General features: G+C 39.4%; 1 protein-coding gene across 1 annotated transcript in view; it reads right to left on the bottom strand.

The window, feature by feature from the left end:
• CDH12 (cadherin 12) overlaps positions 1 to 12928 on the bottom strand; it is a 172330-nt gene that overhangs the window by 96079 nt on the left and 63323 nt on the right. Inside the window, exon 2 of the mRNA XM_070942578.1 lies at positions 10981 to 11275. Coding sequence (XP_070798679.1) covers positions 10981 to 11275 — 295 coding nt within the window. The remainder of the gene's footprint in view (positions 1 to 10980; positions 11276 to 12928) is intronic.

Genomic DNA, 12928 nt, shown 5'->3' with positions numbered 1-12928 from the left:
TATAATAGCTATTTCTCCTACTTACTCTTTCTTTTTTTCTTTTTTTTCTCCGAGGTTGATGATTTCTAGATGGATTCCTGCAATCCACATGCATTTGGTCTTAGAAATCAGCCAGCCCTGTTGCACAACCAGCATACTACATTCTTCTCAGTTACTATATAAGTAATATGCTCTATTCCCAGGGAAGGAATACAGGGGAAAAAAGCATTTTAAAACAAAATAGCCAGGAAATGTGCCAAATATCCATTATAATCTATTTAAATCTCAGCTTGGTCTCATTACCTCCAATGTCTTTATGACAGCTGAACGACTGGGTTATTATTGCTAGTCATAAAACAAGACTGCCTGGATGAAGGCAGCATCCTTTGCCTACTTTTTGATGTGAGAAATATAAATAGATCCTTGTGAAAGAGGAGAAAAATAACTCAACAGCTGAAAAGGGAAAACGACTCAACCACTCAACCAGTAACCAGAAAAAAGCAATTTTTATAAAATATAGTTAATATTTACAAGTATCTGGGTAACCAAAAAGAGCCAATGACTTTAAAATCTGAGCAGATACTCATATGTTAGTAATTCTCCACATGGGTTGCTTAAATCACATTAAAATGAATGCCATTAGACCTATTTTCTTATAAGTACAAGTATTCTTTGACTTGCAAAAATTCATTTAGCGACTGTTGAAACAGCACTGAAAAAAAATATTTATGGCAGTTTTTTGCACTTAAGACCATTGCAGCATCCCCATGAAATATAATTTAATATGTGCATATGCTAAACATCAGTCGATCATTTTTACATAATAAGCAGGGGTGAAATTCAGCAGGTTCTGACAGGGTCTGGAGAACTGGTAGCGGAAATTTTGAGTAGTTCAGAGAACCGGCAAATACCACCTCTAGCTGGCCCCAGAGTGGGGTGGGAATGGACATTTTGCAATATCCTTCCCCCAGGGGTGGGAAGGGAATGGGGATTTTGCAGTATTCTTTCCCTAGAGTGGGGTGGGAATGGAGATTTTGCAGTATCCATCCCCCGGATTGGATGGGAATGAAGATTTTGCAGTATCCTTCCCCTGCCATGCCCACCAAGCCAAGCCTCACCTACAGAACCAGTAGTAAAAAATTTTGAATTCCACCATTGATCCAAACCATCGCTAGACCAACTATGGCAAGAAAAGATTGCAAAATGAGACACAACTCACTCAACAACTGTCTGACTTAGCAGTGGGAATTTTGGGCTCAATTGTGGCCGTAAGTCGAGAATTACCTTTTTGTTTAGAAATGCAGAATCAACTGATGTTCATCTGTCTTCCGTGGAAGATATCTCAAAGTGACAGCGCTTGGGACTTTTCTGAAAGAACTGCAAATTTGAACATATTTGCATGTGATTAAACCTACATGAGATTAGGAGTTAAAAATCTTTATGTGTATATAGATGGAAAAAGAAATGGCTGTATCTGTGGGTTCTTAATGTCATCATTTGTGGAAAATATTTCACGATGCACTGTAAATTTGTGATGGATTATATGAGAGAAGAGTAGCTGTAGTAGTGCTGATTTAGTTTTAATGCCTTCACTCTGCAGAACAACACTTTGTGCTGAGCTTATTATATACTGTCTCTCTCCCGATAGTCTATTAGATCTTATTTCTGTAACACCGAGGGGAAAAATAATCTGCATAACGTATGCACTACAAATAAGAAGCATGTGGAAACATTCAGGGAGCAAAAAGAAATGAAGCTGTACAGTATCTAAATGAACATGGTACATAAAAAGAAATGCTTTCAGGATCCAATCTGGATTGGTTACTATAACCAAAAGTTTAGTCTTCTGAGCTTTCAGCTCATGCTGGAGCCCATCCTCAGCCCATCCCCGAGGCTGGGCTCCAGCATGAATCCGAAAGTTCAGAAGACTAAACCTCTGGTACCTGTGACCGACCCAGATTGGATCCTGCAACATGATCCTGGGATACATATATTTGCCTTCATTGGTGATAAATGATTTCATTCAAATTGCATTTGGTTCAGGCAACATTAAGGAATGTTCATCAAATTCAAATTTAACAACACTTCTCCTCATCTTGGAAACATTATAATTTTTAGTAGATTTTTCTTTCCTTAGAACTCAAAACATCACCTATGGCATCTCAGATAATGATATCATCCAAAGCAGTGGTGAAATTAAAAAAAATTCCCTACCAGTTCTGTGGCCGTGGCTTGGTGGGCGTAGATTGGTGATCATGAGACCAGGAAAACCAACTATCACACTTTACACAAAAATAACACAACAGCTACACAACTAACTCACACACAATGCAAAAGCAGCTGGACTTCACACAAAATGGCCCCTGCAACAAGCAGGTAACCTCACAGAGTCACAGAGAGGTCAAAAACAAACTATCACACTTTACACAAAAATACTGATTCGGGCAATAGGTAGTAAAAAAATGCTTTAAAAAGTAAAAAAAAAGTTCGAGGACCGTGTGGCACAGCTGATTGTCACAGTTGATTGTTGGAACCTTTTTTTTTCTTTTTAAAGCATTTTTTTACTACCTATTGCCTGAACTGGAAATAAAAAAATGTTTTAAAAAAGTAAAAAAAAAGTTCAGATGATCAGCTGTGCTGCGTGATCATGGGAACTATTTTTTTAACTTTTCAAAGCATTTTTTTACTACCAGTTCGGGAGAACCGCCCCAAACCAGTAGTATTTCACCTGTGATCCAAAGACTGATCAGATCCAGATCTGCCTATATGCCCAATGTGTCTCTGACTGAACCCTGGATTGTTGTTAGACCCTCGCTTTCTGACGGATTGTTTGGTAGGGCCATTATAGCTAAATTATAGATTAAATTATTAATTATACATTATTAAGGTATAGTAATAGGGATTTCTGTAACACAGTCATACAATTTTTCAAAGTTTAGCAAATGATCTTAAAAATCTCTTACACACTTTCTAGAAATATAGCAAAGAACCCTAAAACTCTACATAGAAGCTACTGTACCTCAAACCATCTTCTATGAAAATATAAATTAAAAAGAACTTGTTGAAAAACTATTGACTGAAAAGATGCAAATAGATGTGCTAAGTTTGTGTCATTTCTTCAAAATGCTTGCATTTATAATTACTTGCAAATCCCATTGATATACTAGTAATTCTTGGCAGTACTGACATAATGTTAAAGTTTTTTTTTTAAAGGCTGAGATAGAACTTCACAACTTTATGAAATCCCTTTACATTTGGTTATGATACAATGCCAAGCAGGAAATATAAAAGACCAGAAGTAGTTAACCTTGTATCCTGCCGATACTTTATATTTCAATTCCCATCAGCTTCTATCAGCATTATTAAATTAAAGGAAATACTGTATCGACATTCTATTCAACAAATCTGGAGAAGGCACCAGTTTGCCTTCTCCTGGTCCAAGATTTCTAATAAATAAAAACTCTTCCTTTTGACTGTCTCAATATAGTAATAGATAGTTGACAAAAGTATTTATTTCTGCTTCTAGCATACTACAAAGATGCAATTATTTTTGAAACATTAAACAATCTAAATGCTAAAGAGCAAAATCTTATATTGGGAAAATAAATGTGCCTGCCGTTCAGAAAACCTTGGTGATTAATTTAAAACGTTAAGGTAAGACTGGAATCCAATATATTTGGCTTGTACATGCCAAAATCATATTATTATTAGTAGTAACTGTATTAGTTGTAGTAATATTCTTCAGAAGAGAAAGGGTTAGGGTTAAGGTTAGGGTTCATAAATTCATATGCCATTTTTTTAAAGTATAATCAGTAGACGTAATCTTTAAATGATTTAGGTTCTCATCTTGCCCATCAAAAACAACATAAACTCAAATGACCCTTTGACAAATAGAAGCAATGCAGATGAAATTGCAATTACTTTTAATGAACAGGCTAAAATTGTTATAAAACACCAAGGAAAATGCCATACTCCCACTTTTCTGTTCCAATTGCAGTCACTCCGCTCCCAGCTTTCATTAGTTTTTAAAACATGGCAATATATTTGATTACAGATCACCTGCTGTCAAGTCTAATTAGACGCTGCATTTGATGGTTGAAAAGAAAACTAATCCAGAAGTTGGGGAAGTGAAAAAAGTAGATTGCATGCTGAGATATTAGTGTCTCTGAATAAAAGAAGACTTGTGGTAAGCCTAAGGTGACCAGACGTCCCGCTTTTGGCGGGACAGTCCCGATTTTTAGCAATTTGTCCCGCGTCCCGCGGCGTTTTAAAAAAGTCCCAATTTTTCATTCTGCCTCCTGAGTCCCGGCTGCCTCCTGAGTCCCAGCTGATGGCTAGAGGAAAAAAAAACTGTTTAAACTCTTGTTGCGGGGCTTCAAAGGGCCGACCTACAGCTGTTCTGTGTTAAAAGAAAACAAATGAGTAGACCCATGCCTGCAAAAATAGAAAAAACAGCCCCTTACAGCTTCCGTGTAGGTTAATTAGCACGTTGATTAGCTCGGCTTCCCTACTCTCAGCTGATTTGCTCTCAGCTGTTTTGCGGAGGGCTCTTGCTGCTTGCTAAATTGCTTGAGCAGATTTTTTTTCTCCTTGTGCAAACCAAGCTCAAAACGAAACTGAAAGTGAAACAGGCTGTTGGCTTCTTTGCTGCAACGTTGGAAAATTAGGCAGCAGATTTCTTTTCTTTTTCCTCACCAAAAAAGGTAGGTGCAAACAATGGGAAATTTAGGGCAAAAGAGGAGAGTTCAAGATTTTAAAACACAAAAGAAAAAAAGCTCTATTTAACTAGGGAATTGTAATAATTGAGATAGTATTAATTGTATATTGTGTTGAAAGCAGAAATGGTTAAGTTGTGGTTTGGAGGAATATATGGGGAAATTATTTGGTTTATTATTATTGGTAAATATAATTAATTGATTTGTAAGAAATTGGATTGCATGGAAATAATTGGAATATTCATGTTCATATTGATTAATATACAAAAAAAGATAGTTATATAACTAATTGATTTATATTAAAATATTGAATTTGTATTAAACAACTGTATTACATAATTACATAATTAACCAATGTGAGGATGGATATAAAAATAGATGACAATGGGAAGGGGTATAATATAGAATAGAAGGGAAAATTGAATTTGATTACGATTAGAGATGAGGATGAAGGCTAATATTTTTAAAAAAATATTTTTTAAATATTTTTTTAAAAAAATAGATGAGGAATAAATATGGCAAAAAGGAAATATAGAAATTGTAAATTTAATTGAAATGACTAAACACTGTTTAAATTTGTGAACCAGTCAAATATTCTGTTCAAAGAAAATACATTGTATGTTTGTATGTGTGTTTCTAATTATTGCTATTTATTCATATTTGTTCTCTTTTATTCTTTAAAGTTTAACAATTCATTCTTTATCTTAATATCTTTATATTTGTTTGGGGTTGGCTTTCTTCCCTTTCATCTTTTTTATTGTACAGCAATCTTTCTCCTCAAACCTACCACCTCTCTCTTTTCTTTCCTTCTTACTTTCTCTTCCCCCCACCCTCTTCTTCTCCTCCCTACTTCCTCTTCCTTTCTCCTTCTCCTCTCTTCCTCCCTCTCTTACCCTCACTCCTACTCTAATTTCCCTTCCCTTCCTTCATCCCTCTCTATTGCTGTATCCTTTTATGCATATGGATTACTCAGAGGGCTGAAAAAGTTATTTTTGACTGGTCCTCACACTTTTGACCAGTCCTTGAACTTACGACTGTCCGCACATTTTACATTTTTTGCCCTATCTTATCATGGTTCCGTCCCAGGCGCCTGATGGATCCAGAAAGGTTCCTGACAGAGCTTGGGCCATTTCCTGATGGCCCCTCTTCACGACTCGACTGAAGAGCTGGTGGCCGCCTGGGAGAGTGCGGCCGCCAGAGCTTTGGATCGTGTCGTGCCTTTGCGGCCTCTGACCCGATGCCGATCTCAATTGGCTCCTTGGTTCTCTGAGGAGCTGAGAGAGATGAAGCGTCGGAAAAGATGCCTAGAGAACATTTGGAGGACTAGTCATTCTGATTCCGACCGGACACAGGTGAGGTCTTATATCAAGACCTACCTAGTGGCGATAAAAGCGGCAAAATCTAACCATTTTTCCGCTCTTATCGCATCTGCAGAGAACCGCCCAGCCGCCCTGTTTAGAGTGACCCACTCCCTTCTTCGGGGGGGAGTGCGGGAGGATCCCTTGCAGGGTCGAGCTGAGGATTTTGTGCAATTCCTGCACGATAAAGTCGCTCGGATTCGGGAAGGCTTGGACTCCGACTGGGTGAGTCCGGGGGAGGAGACGAGGGTAGGTCTTGAGAATATTATCTGGGAGGAGTTTGATCCTGTGGCTCCCGAGGATGTGGACAGGGTTCTGGGTAGGATTAGTGCCGCCACATGTTTATTGGACCCGTGTCCCTCCTGGTTGGTACTGGCCTCCCGGGAAGTTACACGAGGCTGGCTCCAGGGGATTATAACTGCTTCTCTGAGTGAGGGTGCCTTTCCCGCCGCCTTGAAAGAGGCGGTGGTGAGGCCCCTCCTCAAGAAGCCTTCCCTGGACCCGGCTGAATTAGTTAACTATCATCCGGTCTCCAACCTTCGTTTTGTGGCGAAGGTTGTTGAGAGTGTGGTGGCACGACAACTGCCCAGGCACCTGGATGAAGCTATCTATCTAGACCCGTACCAGTCGGGCTTCAGGCAGGGGCACAGCACAAAAACGGCATTGGTCGCGTTGGTGGATGATCTCTGGAGGGCCCGGGACAGGGGTTGCTCCTCTGTCCTAGTCCTATTAGATCTCTCAGCGGCTTTTGATACCATCGACCATGGTATCATGCTGCAGCGGTTGAAGGGGTTAGGAGTAGGGGGCACCGTTTTGCGGTGGTTCTCTTCCTTCCTCTCTGGCCACTCGCAGTTCGTGTTGGCAGGGGGGCAGAGGTTGACCTCGAGGCATCTCGCATGGGGAGTGCCACAAGGGTCGGTCCTCTCGCCTCTTCTGTTCAACATTTATGTGAAGCCGCTGGGTGAGATCATCCTTGGTTTTGGGGTGAAGTGTCACCTGTACGCTGATGATACTCAGCTGTACATCTCCACCCCAGACCACCCCAACGATGCCCTTGATGTGATGTCTCGCTGCCTGGAGGCCGTGCGGGTCTGGATGGGGAGGAACAGGCTCAGACTCAACTCTTCCAAGACCGAGTGGCTGTGGCTACCGGCGTCCCGATATAGTCAGCAGGTGCCATCGTTGACTATTGGGGGTGAATCTTTGCCCCCCACAGAGAGGGCTCGCAATCTGGGTGTCCTCCTGGACGCACGGCTGTCTTTAGAAGAGCATATGACGGCCGTGGCCAGGGGGGCCTTTTATCAGGTTCGCCTGATCCGCCAGTTGCAGCCCTTTCTGGACCGGGACGCCTTGAGCACGGTCACTCATGCCCTTGTCACCTCCCGGCTGGACTATTGTAATGCTCTCTACATAGGGCTCCCCTTGAAGAGCACTCGGAGGCTCCAGCTGGTCCAGAATGCGGCCGCGCGGGTGGTTATGGGCGCACCTCGTTGTGCCCGCGTGACACCCCTTCTGCGCGAGCTGCACTGGCTCCCAGTGGTCTTCCGGGTGCGATTCAAGGTATTGGTTACCACCTTTAAAGCGCTCCATGGCACAGGACCCGGGTACCTTCGAGACCGTCTTCTGCCACCGACCAGTCCGTTCCCACAGAGAGGGTCTCCTCAGGGTGCCATCAGCCAAGTTATGTCGGCTGGCGACACCCAGGGGGAGGGCCTTCTCTGTGGGAGCCCCAACCCTGTGGAATGAACTGCCCCCGGAAATACGTAAGATCTCCGACCTCCAGGTGCTCCGCTGCGCACTGAAGACCCTGTTGTTCTGCCAGGCAGGGCTGTCAATATAATAATTTTAAATTGGGGTATTTTAATTTTTGGGGTGTTAAATCGGCCAAATCTATTTAATTATTTTAATTTTTAATTATTGTTGTGTCTTGTGTTTTTAAATTGGCTGTACACCGCCCTGAGTCCTTCGGGAGAAGGGCGGTATAGAAATAAAATAATAATAATAATAATAATTATTATTATTATTATTATTATTATTATTATTATTATTATTATTATTATTATTATTATCATCACCATGGTGAAGAGAAGCAGTTGTGAAATGAGTGACATGGTCGTTAAGAATGCTGCACGGGCATAAATGTGAGGATGGTCATAAGTGTGAGGACCAGTCAAAAGTGTGAGGACCTTTCAGAAATGACTTTTTTCAGCCCTCTGAGTAGTCCCTATACACATAGCCATGGCCACCCGGTCACATGACCAGCTAGCCATGCCCACCCAGTCACATGACCTCCAAGCCACGCCCACAAAATAAACCACGCCCACAATGGTGTTCCTCTTTACCAATGTTAAAATCTGGTCACCTTAGGTAAGCCTCATGCTAGATGGGCCATGTGACCATAAAGCTGTTTACTGCAAACTGGGATAATAAGAGTAGCATGTGGACTGTGTATATTGGCACCTTTTAATGCTTTTTCTTAATCTAGGCCTTTATTTTTATTCAGGCCAGGCCAGGCCATTATTCTATAACATCTTTGATGGTAACATATGAATCAAAATAAAGTTGATGTACATTTAAAATGCTATCATTAAATTAAAGTTTATCCAAAGTTAGGACACCATTAGAATGTAGTTACTTAAATGGTATGTGGTTCACATGGCAGTGCCTCCCTATTTTTTATTTTGCAGTTTCTGGGTTCAGTACCAATTGTTTGCTTCTGCTAAATGTGCAAGCTCACATTTCCACAATATTACATATAAAGCTGCTTACAACATTTATGCAAAATCCTGGTGAAATTGTATGTTCAATATTTCCTACAAACAGAATTTGATATATAACCTTGCTATGGTACAAAGTGAAACACAACTTTTTTCCCCTCCAAATTTGAATGCATATTTGCTAATTTGCACAGTTGTTTATAAATTCAGAAGAGAACACTAAATATGATTAAACATTGTTGCTGCAGTGTTACTTTTTTCTTTTTTAAATTTATCAATAAGATAATTGACTCAGTGGGTGTATAAATTTATTTATTTATTTTATTTATTTGTTCAACTTGTATGTCGCCTTTCTCCAAAGACTCAAGGCGGCTTTCAATGCATTTAAAAACCATATATAAAAACATTAAAAATTAAAACATTAAAAACAATTAAAACCCATTCACACCATTCATGGGCGGATCTCGCCAGATTGCAACAGTGAGATCAACGGCCCCAGGCCCACCGGAAAAGCCAGGTCTTCACTGCTTTTTGGAAGGCCAATAGGGTGGGGATGTTCCGAATCTCAGGAGGTAACTGGTTCCAGAGAGCTGGGGCAGCCACAGAGAAGGCTCTCCCCCGCGGGCCCGCCAGCTGGCATTGTTTAGCTGATGGGACCCGGAGGAGACCAACTCTGTGGGATCTTAACAGTCGCTGGAAGCTATGCGGTAGAAGGCGGTCTCGAAGATAAATAGCTCAATGACGACAATTTCACAGGGGAAAAAAAATCTGATCTTTCTAATCTCTCAAATTACAATTGTGGTTCTGGCTAACTTCAAAACGATGGACTTTTAGCAACCATCTAAATATTTGAAAATAAATATAATTCATTCTTACAAAGATGCAAATGCCACAAAAACTTTTCTAAACATTTTCAGCTAGCAATTTCAGTTATGAAGAATATTACTAAGAAATAGAAGTCATATGGGACTTCTGAAGCTAGCAAACAACCATAGAAAAAACTGCTACAATATCCTGAAAACTAGTCAAATCTGCAAAGCAGAATGGCCAATTCACTGTCAATGATTCGATAAACAGTTTAGCTGACAGCAGAGAAGTTGTTCAAAGGGCCTTGGATTGCACGGGAATTTTCAGAAATGGAATGTTCATCCGGCTTTATCAGAAAAGTCATCAATTGTGGAAAGAAAACATGATAAGCCTGAAACCTTTTGGAACAAAGTTCTTTTGGACTGATAAAGGAAAATTGAATTGTGCTGCCACAACCACACAACTTATATTTGGAGAAAAAGAGATGGGACATTTTAGGAGGAAACGTATTGTACAAGGGTGGCTGTAATTTTTTAAAGATTATGTGGCAGCCATCGGTAGGAGAAATATTGTGCAAATGCAAAGGGAAATAGATTCAACTAAATGTCAGCATGACGGCAATGTTCCACAGTCAGTGAAAAAGTTGAAGTTAAAAAGTTGATTATTTCAGCAAGACAACAATCCAAGACCTAATTACAAATCAACCATGAAGTATTTATAGGGCAAAAAAAAGGAAAGAAAGGTTTTGGAACAGGCTTCACAATCCTCAGAATACAATATTATTAAAGATCTGAAGGGAGATCTCAAACATGCAGCGAATGCAGGAAGGCATACAAACAGTTTGAAGTTAGAATTGTGCAAGAATAACTGAAGGGAAAAAAATCAAAGTAGAAAGATTATTAGCTGGCTACAGAAAGGAAGAAACTACAAAGTACTGGCTGAAAGATTGTCCAACTTCTGCACCTCCCACATTCCCTATCTACTTATTTTGAACCTCTGTGTAAACACACACATTTGTTAAGTCAAGTTCATTCATGGGAATATACAATTTAAGTGGGTGCCTATATTTTTGCATGTAACTATACACAAAAAGCTAGTTATCACCACCATAATGAACTCATTAATCATTTATGTGGAAATGACAGGACAGAAAAACAGAGTATCTATGCAAGGTAAAATCAGTAGTAGTTTTTCTTATCCCAGAAGCAACTGATTTGGCAGGTACCTCATGTGTCAACAGCAACTACAATTGCCCAAGCATCAAATTTTTAATTTGTATCATATATTTTTTTAAAAAAGGGGGGGAGGGGGGGAGGAAAGAAAAGAAAAGAAAAAACGAAGAGAGATTGAATGAACTTTCAAAGTTCATGTTTGAGGATAAGAATTCTTTAAAATATTACTTACCTACTGGTGACATTTCAGGGACACTGGCAATGTAAGGCCCATCAAGGAATTTTGGTTCATTATCATTAATGTCCTGCACTTTGATGATGAACTCTGATTCAGGCTCCAATGGCTTCCTTGTGTCAATATCTACTGCTTGAGCACGTAGGGTGTAGAAAGGCTTCTCTTCACGATCAAGGCTCTTTATGGCATGAATGTCCCCTGTAGTTTCATCAATGGTAAATACTGTACCAGCTCCATCTCCTGATAATGTATACTTAACACTTCCCACTCCCTTGTCCAAGTCAGAATGAAGCTTAACAGCAGAAAAAGAGAAGGGCAAAATAATTAATAGAACAATTCCTGGATGGAAAAATAGCAATTTTTAACTAAATTATTAAATCAAACACACACACACACACACACACACACACACACATTGTTTTTAAAGACATGGGTATTTGGATCACAAGTGTATAGGCTCACAGTTTGTAAAACATCACAATTACTAGTATTTAAATCTTTATAATGTAAATATTTATTAACATGACTTTGCAAGAATCTGTAGAGATTCTCAGTCATCCAGGTCATAGTTGTCCCAAAGGAGCTTTTTCAGGAGGCAACTGGACTTTCTTGGGTTTTTTTTTTTTTAAGACATTTTGTTCTCATCCAAGAAGCTTCTTCAGCTCTGACAGGATAGTGGGAATATAAATCCTTCCATTCCCCACTATCCTGTCAGAGCTGAAGAAGCTTCTTGGATGAAAAGTGAAATGTCTTCAAAGAAAAAACAAGAAAGTTCAGTTGCCTCCTGAAAAAGCACCTTTCGGATGACTTTGCAAGGCAAAATGCAGTCATTTTGGAAACATAAATAAGAGTATATTTCTTTTGTTCGTATTTCATGAAGAGGAAGAAGTACATGGACTCAGTTTCATATTAATGACATTATATATGCATGTACAGGACATTCAACTTAGTAACATTTCCATTATTTGATTTCAGTCTCATACATTTCCTTGAACAGGAAATTCAGGAGAACATTTCTAATATGCATAAGCACAGCTATACTTCCTGCATTGATCTATAAGCATTCTTAACACTCCAAACTGCTCTTAATTTTATACCAAAGAAGGTTTTTAAATCTGGGCTTCCTTTCATAATGTCAGTATTCTGGTAATCATAAAATGGTGACTTTTAATTTACATACATTTCTTGTGTTTCCTGCTCTGATGTACAACTTTTGGTTGTAATTTTTACAGGTAAAAATGATTGGTTGATAATGGCAGTGGCTTCAATGTTCTCTCAGGAAGCTTCTGAGTTTTACGCTGATGTTCTGCTGTAGATTTGCAGTTGATCAACCTTTCTTATCATTTAAACTATAAATGCAGTCTCAGAGCTTTCTTTCAGTTTTTGATATAGCAGCTTGAATGCTTTTCAGCAGCCATGGATTATGGCCCAATATATTTCCAGGTTTCGGTGTCTGTCAAAGATTGTAGAAATATGGATTGAGACTGTCAAATCCATCACATAGGATTTCTGTTCATCTGTTTTCTCTTGTATGTAAGTGGCAATGAAGATAAAGTGCTACATGCTAGGTAACAGAGAATGCTTCCAGCTCCGGGTTTTTTCAGGTCAGGTTTTTGTGCAATCACTGTATTTCATTCACAGAATTTTAGTGTGTGCAAGTGAAAACATAATTCTGTTCTGTTCTGTTCTGTTCTGTTCTGTTCTGTTCTGTTCCGTTCCGTTCTTTTCCGTTCCATTCTACTCCTATTCCTATTCCTTTTTTTGAAATCCTATTTCTATTCCTAACCTACTCTCTATATAAAATACAAGTTAAAAATATATACAAGTTAAACAAATCTTGCCCAGAAACTAGCAACATTAATTGTGATCTGTCACACTGCTATGAGATCAAGTGTACACTGATAAGGACACAAAAGGGGTATACATATGTGGTGTTGCCTGCATG

Source organism: Pituophis catenifer, unplaced genomic scaffold (assembly GCF_029215685.1).
Source record: "Pituophis catenifer annectens isolate HBS135680 unplaced genomic scaffold, rPitCat1.0.hap2 SCAF_3, whole genome shotgun sequence".
Lineage (NCBI taxonomy): Eukaryota > Metazoa > Chordata > Lepidosauria > Squamata > Colubridae > Pituophis > Pituophis catenifer.
This window is presented reverse-complemented; position numbering and strand designations above follow the sequence as displayed.